Source organism: Ambystoma mexicanum, chromosome 10, assembly GCF_040938575.1.
Source record: "Ambystoma mexicanum isolate Mex_15411 chromosome 10, UKY_AmexF1_1, whole genome shotgun sequence".
Taxonomy (NCBI): domain Eukaryota; kingdom Metazoa; phylum Chordata; class Amphibia; order Caudata; family Ambystomatidae; genus Ambystoma; species Ambystoma mexicanum.
Genome location: NC_090932.1, coordinates 1,268,251,823 through 1,268,268,511, shown reverse-complemented (window position 1 = coordinate 1,268,268,511; position 16,689 = coordinate 1,268,251,823). Strand labels below are relative to the sequence as shown.

The 16,689-nt window shown below is 50.5% G+C and overlaps 1 protein-coding gene across 1 annotated transcript in view; it reads right to left on the bottom strand.

Annotated features, from left to right (window-relative positions):
• The window catches only part of DDX54 (DEAD-box helicase 54), a 560,256-nt gene that overhangs the window by 62,019 nt on the left and 481,548 nt on the right, over positions 1-16,689 (bottom strand). The window contains exon 16 of the mRNA XM_069619243.1: positions 13,467-13,609. Within this exon, the coding sequence (XP_069475344.1) occupies positions 13,467-13,609 (143 nt within the window). The remainder of the gene's footprint in view (positions 1-13,466; positions 13,610-16,689) is intronic.

Here is a 16,689-nt window from a genome sequence, read left to right as displayed (position 1 = left end):
TCAGTTTCGTTTCTGATCTGTCTTTCGTAGTAATATCCAATCACTGGTCTCTGCGTCATACTGACCACAGCCAATGACTGCCCTCTACCTAAGCACCGCCTCTGGCAGCCATCTTCAGATTTGGAAGCACGTGAAGTGGCAGTATGACCAAGTGAAGAGCCGCAGAGGGGTAGGCGGGAGGGTTCGCATGTGAATCCATGCCAGACCCATGCTGGAGAACAACAGTTACAGGTATGTAACTTGTTCCTTCTCCAGCATGGGGTCTGGCATGGATTCACATGCTCATGAATAAAGAATACATAGCAGTACACATGCACAACCACGGGAGGTGGCAAAGGCTCAACATTAAGCAGTACATCCAACTCAACATTAAGCATCTTACCTCCTCACCAGGCTCACCTCAGGCAAACAGGTTGCGCAGCACTGCTTGGCCGACCCTGGACTCCTCCCTGGAATCCCGATCGACGCAGTAGAATTTCGTGAAGGTGTGCGTCGACCTCCACGTAGCAGCCCTGCATATGTCCAGCAGGGGCACACCAGAAAGGAACGCCGTGGTAGCTGCTATCGCTCTGGTGGAATGGGCTCTCAGACGGCCAGGCAGCGGTCGGTTTGCCAACCGATGACAGTACATGATACAGCCGGAGAGCCATCTGGAAATGGAAGCCTTCGAGAGAGCCTTCCCCTGATTGACAGGTCCAAAGTTCACAAAGAGTTGTGACGTCTTCCGAAAACACTTCGTGCGGTCCACGTAGAACTTCAGCGCTCTAGCCACATCCAGCGAGTGCAAAGTCCTCTCAGCCGGCGACGAAGGCGACGGGAAGAACACAGGCAACACCAAGGGTTCGTTGAGATGGAAGTCCGACGGTACCTTGGGCATGAAGGAGGGGTGCGTCCTGAGCACTACCCTCGTGTCGTGAAAAGTCAAGTACGGGGCCTTGCATGAAAGGGCCTGGATCTCTCCCACCCGTCGTGCGGAGGTGATGGCCACAAGAAACGCTGCTTTCCACGACAGAAACTTCAACGGGGCCGAGTGCAGAGGCTCGAACGGAGGTCCCATGAGCTTGGTCAGCACCACGTTGAGCTCCCACGCCGGGGCCGGAGCCTTCACCGGCGGGAACGATCTGAACAGTCCCTTCATGAACTCTTTCACCAGACGATGAGACCACAAGGACGTCCGGCCCGTGGTTCTGGTGTATCGGGAGATCGCAGCAAGATGAATCTTGATGGACGCGTGTGCCAGTCCAGCTTTGGCCAGCGTCAGCAGGTACGGCAGTACCTGGGGAGCCGTAATCCGTAGAGGGTTAATCTTCTGTGCGTGGCACCAGACAGAGAACCTCTTCCATTTGTGTCCGTAGCATTTAAGAGTGGAGGACTCCCTGGCCTTTGCAAGAACTTCTCTGCAGTCGGCCGGTATGTCGTATCCTCCAAACTCTAGCGCTGCAGGAGCCAGGCCTGCAAGTTCAGCGATTTCGGGTCGTGGTGGAGGATGGCGCCTCCTTCCCTGGAGAGAAGATCCGCGTCCACCAGCAGCTTGATTGGCGGGGACGCTGACAAGTCCAGAAGGTCCGGGAACCATATCTGCCTCGGCCACGCAGGTGCGACGAGGATCATCCTGCACCGTGACCTCTTGAGCTGGTTGACGAGCCGGATTAGCAGTGGCAAAGGAGGGAACGCGTAGAGGAACAGGCCCTCCCAGGGGAACGAGAAGGCATCGCCCATGCTCCTCGCCTGGGGAAACCTGCTGGCGAACCTTCGGCACTTGGAGTTCGTCGCCGTCGCGAACAGGTCGATCTGGGGTGTGCCCCACCGTCGGAAGAGGCGATCCACTAGATCCTGCCGTAGTTCCCACTCGTGGCACGAGCGCAGCTCCCTGCTGAGTGAGTCGGCGATGGTGTTTTTTATCCCTGCCAGATGAAACGGCACCAGAAACATCCTTTGGGCGACGGCCCAATGCCACAGGTCCTGCGCCTCCTTGGACAGCGCTGGGGACCTGGTTCCGCCCTGTTTCCTGATGTAAAACATGGTGGTGGTGTTGTCGGTGAAGATCCTCACCACCTTGCCCTTGAGGGACGGAAGGAAGGACCTGAGGGCCCAGAACACTGCACGGAGCTCCAGGACGTTGATATGGAGGGACTTCTCCGTCGGGAGCCAAAGGCCTCTCGCGTGCAGATTTTCGGTGTGCGCTCCCCACCCTTCCAGGGAGGCATCGGTGGTCACTGTCTCCTGGTGGTCTGGGGTCTGGAAGTCCATGCCCGCCGTCAGATGCGTGCGGTTGCCCCACCACCGGACCGCTCGGCGGAAACTCTCATCGAGTGTTATCCTCTCCTCGAAGCTGCCCGTCGTTTGGATCCAGCGCGCGTCCAGGAACTCCTGCAACGGGCGCATCCGGAGCCTGCACATGGGAATGAGGTAGATGCAGGAAGACATCATTCCGAGGAGGGACTTGATGGACCTCACCTTGGCCGCGTCGGAAACCAACATCTGCTGTACCTTGCCCAGGATGGACCTGGTCCTTTCCTCCGACGGGGAGGCCAGAAGAGACACTGTCGAGCTTCGCTCCCAGAAACAGTGCGTTTTGCGTGGGTACCAGGTGAGACTTGGCGTAGTTCACGGAGAATCCCAGGTCCGTGAGAAGTCGGACGGTCCTTGCCGTGTGATCCAGGGCGAGCTCCCTCGTCTTGGCTCGGATGAGCCAGTCGTCCAGGTAGGGGTAGACGTGGATCCCCTCGCGGCGCAGCTGCGCCGCCACCGGTGCAAGGCACTTGGTGAATACCCTGGGGGCCGACCGTAGTCCGAAGGGGAGGGCTTTGAACTGGTAGTGACGCCCTTGGACCACAAACCTGAGGAATTTTCGGTGCCCCTTTAGGATGGGAATATGGAAGTAGGCATCCTCCAAATCCAACGACGACAGGAAGTCTCCTTCCTCCAGCTGACCCAGGACGTGCTGGAGGGTGACCATCCGGAACTTTTGCGCCTTGATGAACTTGTTCAGACGTCGCAGGTCCAGGATGGGGTGCCATCCCCCCGTCTTCTTCTTCACGAGGAAGTATCTCGAGTAAACTCCGGAGCCCCAAAGTCTCTTTGGGACGAGTTCGATGGCGCCCTTCCTCAGCATCGCCTTTACCTCCAGGAGAAGTTGAGGGACGTGAAGTTCTTTCCTGGCCACGGGGGGGACGCGCGGACACCTTCTTTGAAATTCGAGCGCGTGGCCCCGGGCCAAGGCGTCCAGCACCCAACGGTCGGTGGAGATGGACTCCCATACGCTGACGAATCTCGCCAGCCGGCCTCCCACCGGGGTGCTTCGGTGGGGGCCCGACCCCACGGTTGGTTCAATCCTGCTTCGACGAGGCTTTGCCGCCTTGACCTCCTTGGCGACGACGGCGGGGTCCGCCAGACTTGCCTCGTCCTCTGTAGGCCTCCTGAGCCGACGAGCGGGCCGCTTGACGGTAGGTGGAGAAACCGCCGCCTGAACTTTTGGAGGCACCCTTGCCTCCGCTGCTCCGAAAGGGCGTCCGTCGTTGTTGCAGAACTCCAAGGGCCCGGGCCGTCTCGGTGTCCGCTTTAATGGCCTGAAGGGAATCGTCCACTGTTTTCCCAAACAGGTTGTTCCCATCGAAGGGCATGTCCAGGACTCTGGTCTGAACGTCTTGACGGAAGTCCGTAGCCTTGAGCCATCCACGCCGCCTAAGGCAAACGCGGAACCCAGTGTCGGCGATGTCCGTCGCAACGGTAATGGCGTGGTCCGAAGCCATCTCACCTTCCTGCAGGATCTCCAGGGCCTCTGCCCTCTTGTCGTCCGGCAAGAAGTCCAGTAGGGGAGCCAGTTTGTACCAGAGCTCCCTTTCGTAGCGGGCCACGATAGCCAAGGCGTTGGCCGCTTTAATCGTCGTCGCCGCCGACGAGATGACTCTGCGTCCCATAGCGTCCAATTTCTTTCCCTCGCCGTCCGGTGGGGAAGTCGATGTGGAGGCCGCACCCCCCCCCGCTTTTTTCCTGGCCGCCGCGGAGACGACGGAGTCCGGGGTAGGCTGCGCCCGGAGGCACAGGGGGGCCGTGTCCGGGACCCGGTACTTCTTCTCGTACCGGTCTCTTCTAGCTGGCGTCGTGGAAGGGTTCTTGAGGAGGGTGAGGCCCTCATCCCAAATGTCGTCCAATAGAGGCACTGAGAGGACCGTCTTCCTCTTGGCCTCGCGCCGCTGATAAAGGAAACCTTCCTTCTTCTCCTCAGGGCAGAGTTGGAAAAGCTCGGATGCCCTGGTGATCATGGAGTGGAACGATCCAATCTCGTCGGGCGGAGAAGCCCTGGTGGGAGGCGACGACGGTACATCCTCATCGTATACCTCGTCGTCCGTACCCGTCGCTGCCGTGTCAGTCCCCGTATCATCCCCTCGGGTGGACGGGGAGGAGGGCTGGAAGGGGCGCGACGGCTGAAAAGGAGGCGGAGGGTGGATCCTTCTTTTCTTGGTAGGGGGAACACCAGAAGGTCCCGGTTCTGGGTCCCCCGACGGGAGAGGTTCCGTCGGCAACGGTAGTCTCGTCCTTATCTCTGAGCATAAGGACTGTATAGCCAACAAAATGGCCGCCGAGTTGTCTCGCGGCGCTGGCAGAGGGGAATCCGACGGGCGATCAGGGGCCCCGTCAGTACCCTCGATGATGTCGTCGTCACCTGCGTCGGGATCCATCCCGACGGGCCGGTCTTCTTCCACGCCGAGGCCGTGGCTTAAGACTTCGACCAGCTCCTCCTCCGAGGTTGAGGCCGAATCTACGACGACGCCCTGCCCCCCCTTTTTCTTCCCCACGGGGGATTTCACGGGGGCCCTATCGATGGGCACAAAAGAGGACTCCCTCCGGGGTGGCAGGGAGACTCTGAGCCCCGAGGTCGCCACCACTGGTGTAGCCCCCACAGGCTGAGCCAGGGCCGCCGCGACAGTTTCGATAGAGGGCTTGGCCGGATGGATTAAGGCCTTCACCACCTTAGGTGCGCTCACCGCCTTATCCTTGAGGGGGGGGACACTGCCTCGCTCCCCCTCCGATGCGGCCTTCGAGCTCGACCGGGGCCTCTCCAGGAGCTTCGCCGGGTGCTCGGCCTTCCTCTTACCCGACCCAGAGCGTTGGCTCGTGGTTGATGGTGCCGGGGAGGGTGCGCCCTGCCTGGCGCCCGTAGAGCCCGACCGTTCGGCGCTCCCGGTGCCAGCGGACTCGCCGGGGCATCCTCAAAGGTCTTAGAAGACCGCTCGGATTTCTTCTTCTTCTCGCCTGATGGGCTCTTCCCTTCCAGCCAGTTGGCGAGACGTTGATGGCGGTCCTTCATGGTCCGCTCCGACATGTTGCCGCAAAACGCACAGTCCTTCTCCACGTGCGTCTTGTCCTCATGTAAGCAGTAGAGACAAAAGGAGTGTTCGTCCTCCTTAAAGACGTTCTGCAGCTGGCATCCAGGGCAGACCCTGAACAGCTTTCCGGGCGTCGAGCATCCCTTCTCCTGGGCCATGTCCGGGCCTGAGAAACTTCTGGAGTCCTCCAAAAGCGTAGCTCGACGAAATCTTCACCCTTGAGGGGCGCAGACGAATCCGACACGGGTCCCCGTTGATCGGATGGAGAGTCGGTGAAGCTTGAGGCTCTTTTGACCGAAAAAAACGTGAAAAAATAGCACTAACGCTCGAGAGCAATAGCACGAGGATCCCAACACATGAACGTGCGGTAAAAATCTGAAGATGGCTGCCAGAGGCGGTGCTTAGGTAGAGGGCAGTCATTGGCTGTGGTCAGTATGACGCAGAGACCAGTGATTGGATATTACTACGAAAGACAGATCAGAAACGAAACTGATACTGGTTTTTTCTTTACCGAGGATTCCCAGCCTGACGACTGATGCTGGAGAACATGCAGCAGCAGCAGGGATATACCAATGGAGGTACTCAAACCCAATCATATGGCCAAAACCAAGCACAACAGAACCAGACATTGAACCAAAGTGTTTCGAACCAAAATCAGGGCGGGCAGGGCCAACAGAGAAATGATCAGAGTGGAGGACATCGAGGGGGAAATGGGAATATTTTTGATACACAACCAAACACGTATTACAGCAGTAGCGGTGACTACACATCGGAAGATGTGTTATTTTCGCGATAGGACAGCCCACGACAGGGGTCGGAACCAGTGTCTATTCTTGTGAATCAGAGAGGACCCTACGTAGAAATGAGAGTCGGGAATAAGGAGCACCGTTTCCTTGTAGATACAGGGGCACAGAAGTGCTCGATAGACCACCACTTGGTTCCGGAGATACCACTGTCGGGGCAGAAGAATATTTCTGTAGGGTTCGCAGGTAACCCAGTAATTAACCCCATGTCCGGAGCTGTCCCAATTACAATAGGACCATTTGCGGAACAGTGTCCATTTCTTTTGACAGAAAATTGTGGAGAGAACTTGCTAGGATTAAATTTGTTGAGAAAATTGGGGGCAGTCATACATTGTACGGCAGACGGGGTGTTCCTCACGATGTAGCCTCACGATGCACCGATGACGGAATTTATGTCAAAAGAATTACCAGAAGAGCTAAGTAGAGTACAACCTGTCTGTGGGCAATGCATGATAACGATGTAGGATGCTTGAAAATAGAGCCAGCAAAAATAACTCTGAAAGAAGGTGTAACACTACCACGAATTCCCCAGTATAAAATTTCTGTTGAAGGTGAGAAGGGATTGAAAAGCATTGTTACTGACCTGGTGAGATTGGGGGTGGTTGAGGAAATTGCAGGTAGCACATGCAACAGCCCGATTCTTCCAGTTTACAAGAAAGGAGGCAATGAAGTACCCTATCGTTTCATAATTAATCTGCGCGCATTAAACAAAGTGGTAGACCCACAATTCCCTTTGGTCCCAGATGTCACAACAATACTGACAATGATACCGGCCACTGCAGAATACTTTAGTGTAGTCGATTTGAAGAACGCATTCTTTAGCATCCCAGTGGATAGAAGCAGTAGATATCTGTTCGCGTTCACTCTAGGAGGTCGATCAATCACAAGCATTCCACAAGGATATACAGAAAGCCCGGGCATTTACAGCAGAGCGCTAAAAGAGCAGCTAGACATGCTAGAACTACCCGAGGGTTGCATACTCTTGCAGTACATAGATGACTTGTCATTAGCTGCTGACATGAAAGAGATCTGCAAAGAAAGTACTATATGACTCGACACATTTAGCGACCCATGGTCATAAGGCAAGTTTGAAGAAGTTCCAGTATAATCAAAAGGAGGTGTCTTATTTGGGATATCTACTTTCGAAAGAAGGGAGAAGATTAACACCAGAACGCATAGAAAGTATTTCTAGTATGCCTATTCCAAAAACTCAAAAAGGAGTGAGAGCTGTAATAGGCATGGCCTCTTATTGTCGGCAGTGGATCAGTAATTTTGCGTTGATTGTGAAGCCGATGATAAAATTGACTAAAAAGGATGCAGAGATGCCTTTGCAGTGGGATGAGGAATGTCAGAAAGTGTTTGAGCAATTGAAAGTTGCATTGTGTGCTGCGCCAGTTTTAGGCACTCCCAACTATAAAAAGATCTTCAGACTATTTGTGAGTGAGAGTGAAGGATGTGCATTGGCGGTTTTGACACAGGAACAAGGTGGAAGAAATAGGCCGTGCGGCTATTTTTCTTGCGCGTTGGACCCTGTAGCGCACGCACTACCACGATGTTTGCGATCCGTCGCAGCGGCTGCTGCGTCAGTGAAACAAACGGAAGGAATGGTATTGGGGCACACTTTAATTCTGATGGTGCCACATGCTATAGACGTTCTATTAAATAGGACGCAGATGCAACACCTCACCTCAGCTAGACTGACAAGATATGAGCTCATCTTGTTTGCACCCCACATCCAAATTATGAGGTGTAGCGCATTGAATCCTGCAGAATTGATGCCACTGCCCATAGCAGCAATTGGTGACATTGAATCACCACCCCATGATTGTTTAATGATCACTGAAAAAGAAACTAAGTCGAAGGATTTTTTTGAGAGATATCCCACAAAAAGAGCCAGATGGGGAGTTATTTTGCGATGGCTCTTGTTTTAAATTACCTGATGGCACATCAACGGCTGCATATGCAATTACTACCCTAAAGAGAGTTGTAGAGTGCAGAAGGATCCCCTACAATTCGGCACAAGCCGCAGACATAATAGCACTGACCCGAGCCTGTGAACTCTGAGAATCTGAACGTAAATATTTATACTGACAGCCAGTACGCCTTTGGCGTGGTTCACAATTTGGCCGACTTTGGGCTGAGAGGGGTTTCTTGACATCACATTGAGCCAGGATTCAGCATGGCCCTTTGATTGTGCGATTGTTGTCTGCGCTCACGTTTCCAAAGCGCTTAGCTATAGTAAAGTGCGAGGCGCATAAGAAAGTAACATGTAGAGTGGGAGAGGGAAACGCGTTTGCAGACAGGATTGCGAAGCAAACAGCCACAGATTTGGGGAATAAAATGATGACAGTACAGACTGAGGAAGTATCTTGTATGATAGAGAATGGAGTTGCCACAGTCAAAGAAATGCAGGCTGAGGCCACGACCGAAGAGATTCAGGGGTGGGCTGAGGGCTCTGCTGAGTTAGATTTGGAAGGATGTTGGTTGGACAAGGAAACAAAGAACTGGATGTTGCCAAATTGTTACGTAACTGCAATGGTCATAATGGCGCATAGCCCTACCCACATTTGCGCAAAGAAAATGGTACAGCATTTATCCACAGTATGGAAGAATGAGCACATAAAAAAGAATGCAGAAAGGCTAGTGCAGAATTGTATCACGTGCCTGCAACACAGTGTAGGGAAGGGAACCGTGACACCAGCAGGTAGTTTCGGCCCACCCTCTATGCCGTTTGAGGTGGTCCATTTTGATTTCATAGAAATGGAAAGGTGCCAGAACTACAAGTACGTGTTAGTGGTAATCTGTGCATTCAGCAAGTGGGTGGAGGCATATCCTTTAAAATACTGTACTGCCATGTCCACAGCAAAAGTAATGCTGAAGGAGTATTTCTCCCGGTTTGGGATGCCCCGTGTACTGTGGTCAGACAACGGCCCCCACTTTGTGGGTGCAGTAGTGCTACAGATCTGTGCAGGTCTGCAAATAGAGAAGCAATTCCACAGTTCCAGGCATCCCAGTTCTGCCGGGCTTGTGGAGAGACAACGGAATCCTGAAGTCAAAGATAGCGAAAATTTGCGCTGGGAGCAAGTTGAGTTTGGTGGATGCATTACCCCTAGCGCTGTTGTGTATGCGCACGTCTGTGCAGGCGAAGACTGGGCTCTCCCCCTATGAGATTATAATGGGGAGACCAGCAAATGTATGGTGCGCCCCGCAGCCCAAAAGATTATGTGTGGACGAGCATCCTATGTTAAGCACTTACTGTAGACTTTTAATACAAAAGCTGCGTTTGATTCATCAGCAGGTGCAGGAGGCGTTGCCAATGCGATATACAGGACCGGGGCACTCACTGGAGCCTGGGAGCTGGGTGTTAAATCAAAAACTTTGAACGGAAGACAGCATTAGCACCCAGGTGGCGCGGCCCCTATCAAGTACTTTTGGCAACACAGACGGCCATCCGAGTGGACGGACGGAAGGCATGGATCCATGCGACAAATGCCAAAAGATTCCCAGGACTGCTGACAACTTCCGATGACCAGAGAAAGGAAACGGTCTCGGAAACAAAAGAAACTGTTGCCAGTCCAGTGCCACAGCATCAGCCTGAGCGAGAAGTGAAAGTTGAAACAAAGCCCAAGCGAGAAGTGAAACTCGAAACAGAGTCTGAGGAGGCTGCCAGTAAGGGGGAAGGGCGAAAAGTGCCTCAACGTTGCTTAGCGGAAACAACATCACTGCCGAACGACACAAACCCTGCATTGCAAACACAAGCAGAAACAACGCATGTACCCCTTTGGCGCCCACCAGTTCTCGCAAATGCACCAAAGCCAGAGAAAGAAACTACATCATTGCCACAACGCTCATCGATGCCCATCATTGTGCCACAGGCTGATATTGAGCCTGATTCTGGAAATGCAACGGCACTATTCACAGATCATACAATAGCAGGAGTGAATTGATATAATCTGCGGCCTCGACAGGCAAAGTGATCCACAGATCTTTGGTGCTTTTCTTTTTGGCCTTTGGTTCTACTCACGGACGGAGTAGGAACCAGGGGCGTAGAGGAGAGAAGTGTGAGAATTGTGCAAGTCGGACAATTCAAGACTCAAGGCTCCTCGGTGCGCATATAAAAGTACATGTGTCCTAAGCCAGAGTAGGACAAGCTGGATGCACATGGTACTCTATCAATGAAGAACTGTTCAGAAATCGTCTGAGCAGTGGGAGGAAGAACAACTAATCTTGCTCGGGAGTGGATAAATGATCCAGGCTGTGAAAAGGCTGGCAGAATTGAACTGTGACATTTTTCGTTAAACTTTTCTGGCATCAAGAACGAGAGACATTTACGACGAACTTCACCAGCAAGAAGGACAATGAAGAACAAGTCAAGACCGGTTTCAGCCTCCTCCTGCACCCCCGCTGAAAAGATAATAAATTTAGAGACTGTAAATTTAAGGAAAAAACATGGTAAAAGGACTAAGGTACTGATTTGAACATTGGTCCTATGTTTTTTAAGTATGATAGTACCTGCAATAACAGCTATTACACTATGGTTCCTGGAGTATGTACACCCATTAGAAACACTTTTGCCAAAAGCAGCTACTGAAAGCCCGGTTCATGTAATCACTAGTACTTTGCCCCCAATGGAAGAGAGACAGAGAAAGATAAGGCAACAATACATTGTTGCTCATCATGAACATGACCCATGCAGTGTTAAAGAAAAAAGATTGCTGGGTTTGTGCCCATTTACCACAGCACGGTCGGAAAGGGATAGGCTTGAATGCACAACCGTTGCCATTGATTTATTCCTGTGAAGTAACGTTAAGTGCAATGTTCTTTGGGAAATGGAACAAGAGTAATACGGGTCAGCTAGATCAGACCAATATGAATGTATTTGAGGAAGTAATCATGAGACCTGTGGGTTGTTCCATATTCCAAAAAGCTCGCGTGTTTTCACTAGAATCCATGAGAAAGAATACACGAAAATTAACAAGACTAGATAGATTACATAGGCAGAATAGACCAACCTCGCCAGCAGAAAGAACATCAGTAATGACATTTCGGATGAGGGATGAATGGAACAAAGATGCTGTGCCCCCTGCCTATACAGTGGATCACAGCCCCAAAACTGCTCCCCTATGTCTACAGAAAAAGGGTTCCTATAAAGTAGGAACATTTAGCAACTGCCTGAACACAGTGGTTTTAAAACATGAAATAGAACCAGTGTACGTGGGAGACCCTGTTTATTTTATATGTGGAGAAAAAGCATATCCATGGTTACCTAGGAGCTGGGGAGGTACATGCTACCTAGGTCTACTGTTTCCAGGAGTGTTCCTCTTGGAGACAGCAGAAGTAGCCAGACGAACAAAAGGTAGAACTCAAAGGAGTAGTGAGGATGGAATGATAGCAATGGATATAGCCAAATCATGTCCCAAATAGAAAACTCTTACAATATAAGAAAACGGTCTGGAATATTACAAAAAACAATAGATTCCACAACCGATATTTTATTGAATATGACGTTAGAAGAAAAAGGAATAAGACTGATGGCACTTCAAAACAAGAAGGCTCTCGATATAATATTAGTTGATCGTGGGGGAGTTTGCAAGCTCGTAAAAACTGCATGCTGTGTGTATATAGATGACTACTCCCCTACGATATTTAAAGCGATCCGGAAATTACATGTCATAAGTTCCACACACTCTACTGAAGCAGGGGGTTAGGGGATAGAATCCTGGTTATGGGGATTATTGCGGTCTTGGGGATGGAAGTTAATTTCGATACTAATGATGGTACTCGGGATATTCATAACATGATGCTGGTGCATACAATGCTTACCAATAATATGCACTGAAATAACTGATGGATGTACTAAGGGATGTATGCACATGGTGTTGAGAGGAAAACAAACGCATGGCCGGAATAACAGACACTGAGGAAACAAAAATAGTAAAAGAATTCATGGCGATAGACATTAATGATGGAGATGATTTAGATATAGACACCCCAGACTCCTCCTCAGAAGAGGAGGTTACAATGAATAAATAAGACGTTTGGCACACGGCCAAAAGGAGGGTTTGTCAATCTGGAAAAATGAATACCCTTCATTTGAATGATAGACGTAACTTGATGGCCGTGGGCCAACCGCCTTATGCACCAAATTATAGAAATATAAACTGCTATGCTTGACCGACGAGCGGCCATTTTAAATGTAGCAAGAATCGCCATTTTGCTTGTTAACCATTGCTCATTGCTTTCTGTCTAAAAACTGCTTTGCAGCTTGCAATTCTTGCAGATTCTGCTTACTCTGCTCAACTGTTAACATTGTTATCTGAATATGAAAGGACAAGGTCGCGGGACTGAAGAGTTTGCTGAAACTCCTCATGAGTAGCCCAGAGAGGAATGCCCACGCTCCCTCTCTGTAGCCTTGGGAGGAAGCTGCAGGGCATTTAATCACTTCACAGCTGCCAGCCAGTCTCGTACGATGGTAGAATATGTTAGAATACAGTTAAAGGCTTGAATTATGCTTTTCTTACGGCCCCCCTTCGCAAAACCCTTTAGAACGTGCCTGCTCCCAGGACACGAATAGTACATCATAGATAGCAGAGCTTGGAATGTGGCTCTTCCCCCGTGTAAAGATTGCTTCCAAGAACAGAACCACCGTGTTCTAAAAGATGCCTCTGCACTTTCTAAATTGCACATTGTTACTAGAATAGACATCGAAAGCATCATAATCGTCATACTCGTCGGATATGTCCATCGTCATCCCGAGTTCAAAGGAACTTAATACAGAGGGGTGTTGAACATGACTTTGCTGATTGTATGATATGCATTTTGTATATATGTAACTGATGTACGTAATTCGCTCTCTTGCGTCCCTCGAGGTCTAGGAAACTCACGTCGCGGGGCGTGAGATCAGAATTGGCCAATTTATACTATCTTTTGCTTGCAATAAACCCTAGCATTGGGAATTTGAAACCTCGTGTCTGGCGCATCTTTTCGTGTATGGTCATTGCCTTGTTTCCGTAGCACGAGGGACCCCTAGGGGCCCCTTTCAGCGTCCTCTGCTGAGAGAACATTTTTTCTGAAGCTGCAAACACTGGAAATGAAGATACCAGATGAGGAATATGTAGGAGGAGGCAATCCATTCGAATAGCCTCGACTGCTCTCCACTTTTACATTGAATGGGTTTTGGCCAACCTCTGAGTTCCCTGTTCAATAGAAGTAAGGAGGCCTCCTAAAATCTGTTCACCAGGCCAGATTCTAGAAAGTCATCTTAACACCCTACCTTCACCACCATTTCAACATTAAATAGTACCCAATGAGCCATATGGCAGCTATTGCTCACCCTCTCTCACTGTCAAAGTCCTTGGGTCTGTAAGGGATGTAGAATTCCTCATCTTGAGCTTCCTCTCTCTTGCTCTTCTTGAGGATGGAATCTCCTTCCGACTCTGGTTTTCTTTTCCTCCCCACAACTGCAGAGAACACTTCCTGTAAAGAAAGCAAAGCTGTGAAAGTAAGAATTGTAGGAGCGCTGTGTTCAGGTGGCTGCATCTGGAAAGGCAGTGGGTCGTATTAATGTAGTGGGTGGAAAAGGATAGGTATTGCATGCTCTGCAGCTCAGGTTTCACACCCACTGAGAAGTACTCATCTGCCTAGTAAGAACCCACTGGCTAAATGAGTAACAAGATGTTTGCAAAGAATGCAGATGCAAGAGTATATGTACTGAAAATATCTCCAACGCCCACACTTCTCAGTGCCTGGACATTCTTCTGCAGCAGTTGAAGGATCTGCCACTACCACCCAAAAGAGCAAGGCTCCAGTTCTGCCCCTCCAACATGCAAATCTACACCATCTGACCCACAGGCCGGGCCGAGCACCATGCTCACCTAGCTGCCAAATTAGTAAGGATCCCATTTTGCTGCACAAACAGTCCTAGGCTCACTCCTCTACCCACCAGATGACCCACTGTTTCCCACGTACCGTGTTGAACCTGCAGTAAGAGCATGATCCTCCTCTACCATACCTGCAGCGCAAGACTCTACAGTAACTTCAGTCTTTTTGTCCAGTGCAAAGCTTCTCCCTTTTGTTACCCACTCAGTTCACTGGGCAGGTCCTTCACATATGCAACATTCCGCCCCCTGATCAAGCATGCCGTTACATATTAATAGTTCAGAAAAATGTAGATGTTTAGGTAAAGCGTCTTATGTGAAATGTAAGCAGCAGAATTCTGTGCTTTGAAAGGGGAGCAGAGTGTAAAGGGTGGCTGGAGGAATACAGATGAGGTGGGCTAGGGCCGTTGTAAAGAAAGTGCTTAACTAAAGACATTGAAGAAATCCTACTCCAAGGTGGAGACTTAATTCTTGCAATCAGGATGGAATACAACCTGCCCACACAGCCGCTCCAGCTCCGCTTGCCCAGGCCCGCGGAGATGTCCATGTAGGTGGTGACAGTGACCAATGCTCTGTCGCAATCTGCTCAAAGTGAGATACAAAGTGAGATACCTACACCGAGCGGGCTGGGCAGTGGGCACACATGATTTGGTGGACAGTAAAATGAAACCTGCTCACCCGCTATGAGCCCCATGAGCGAGGTATGGATGGGGCGGTAGCACAAGCGCTCAGAGCTTGGTCGGAGAGAGCACACTGGATGGACGCTGTGTGTTCTTTTCATATGCGTGACATCACGCAGCAGCAGCAGAGTCCCTTTGCCTAGCGCTAAGGCGGCGTGGATTGCCAGGAACTTTGCAGCAAGCAACAAGCTCTGCAGTGTAGAAAAAACCAGAAAGCGAGGCAAAGGGAACAAGAAGCCAAAAGGAGGGAAAATACAAGAGGATGTAAAGTGGTTTGAAGAGGCAGAAAACTCTTACAACAGTGATACTATGTACAAATATACCCAGCCACCACTCGTCTTACATGCCCAAAGGGAACATCCAATTAATTGAGTGGATTGGAAAGAAGGCCTCCTGTGATATATCCATGGTGTGTTTCGAAGAAACTTTGCCATAGATAGTAAGGACTCATTAAATCACTGTCTGGGACATGAGTCAGATCGTATATTGAGATTCAGTAAAAGACGAGTTGAATGTGTTTTAAGTGGGCCTCCTCAAACTAGACAAGCATTTAGTTGTCAAAAGATATTAGCCAGGTACCACTTTGCCACTAGGGAACAAAAGAAAGAACAAATCCATAGAGGAGTTTGTGACAGCCCTAAAGGGCTGACCATTAAATGTGTATTTGAGTATTGTAAGGAGCATCAGCCCAAGGGGTGGGCGTTGATGGATGTGATTAGAATTGCAAAGTCAACTGGAGGTGAAGGACTTTGTGCAGTGATGGAGAGAGAGTTTTTCAATCCAGGTTGGCAGCGCATGACACGACAGGAGCATCTCCATGTGAGTTTGAGGAGACGCAAGCCAACAAGGTTATGTCGTGGACGGTTGAGTAGGACAGTTATGAGAGTGAAGCGAAGGGTGTTAAGGAGAGGAGGAGAGACATAGGGACAGTAGGCTAGATTAAATTGTGTGCAGGAGAGATCAATGCCAAAGGGACATTGGTAAAAGTGAGTGGGCAGAAATGTTCAAAAGGGTTTAGCTAAATTTACCAGGGCAAGTGTTGCGACGGAAGATCTAGGAAATGATGTGGGTATGGATGGAAGGATCTCAGACGTGACTCGAGTTGGTAAAGGGAAGGAGATGTGTTGCATAATAGTTCAGAATAATTTAGATGTTTAGGTAAAGTGTTCCATCGAGAATGTGTAATGCAAGCAGCAGAATGCTGTGGTTTGAAAAGGGGAATTGAGAGGAAAGGACGGCTGGAGGAAGATTGATGAGAGGCTGGGGCTGCTATAAATTAAGTGCCTGGATAAAGACATTGATGAAATCTTACTGCGAGATGTATACATTCCCCCTAAACAAAAACAAAAATAGATAAATTGGGCTCTTATCACACTTCATGCCAGAGTCCACCCTCTAAGCAAGGGATCAGATTTTGAACCAGTGCTCCTCAGCGTGGTCTTGCTTTCAAGAAAAGCATGTTGGCTCTGAGCTATACTCCACCCTACCCCTTCAAGCATGCCATGTAGCAAGACTGGCATGCTCATCTGAAATCTGCCGCGATCTTCCTGAAACCATACACCAGGACTCCAAAAACCCAGCAAGGCACTGAGTAGAAACAATACTATGCGGTGACATCTACCTGCCCACAGCTGACCTCTGAGAGGCCCGATCCGTTAATCATCAAGCGTATGACCCCAGAGTGTGGCTTGAAAGGGATACAGCCACCGCACATACAAAAGGCTGACCTCAGTTAGAGGGACCCGGCCCGGAACATAGTCATCAACCGAATGGCTCAGAGTGCACCTTGAAAGGGTTACAGCGACAGCACACACCCACGGCAGACCTCAGAGAGAGACACCCATCTGGAACCACTGTACCCTCTGCCATAACAGAGGAATCTGCTCTACCGCACTACGTGCTGTGCGCTGGTCTGCTCCCTCCACAATCCTCCCTGCCACCTCACACACCCACGGCAGACCTCAGAGACAGACACCCATCTGGAACCACTCTCCCCTCT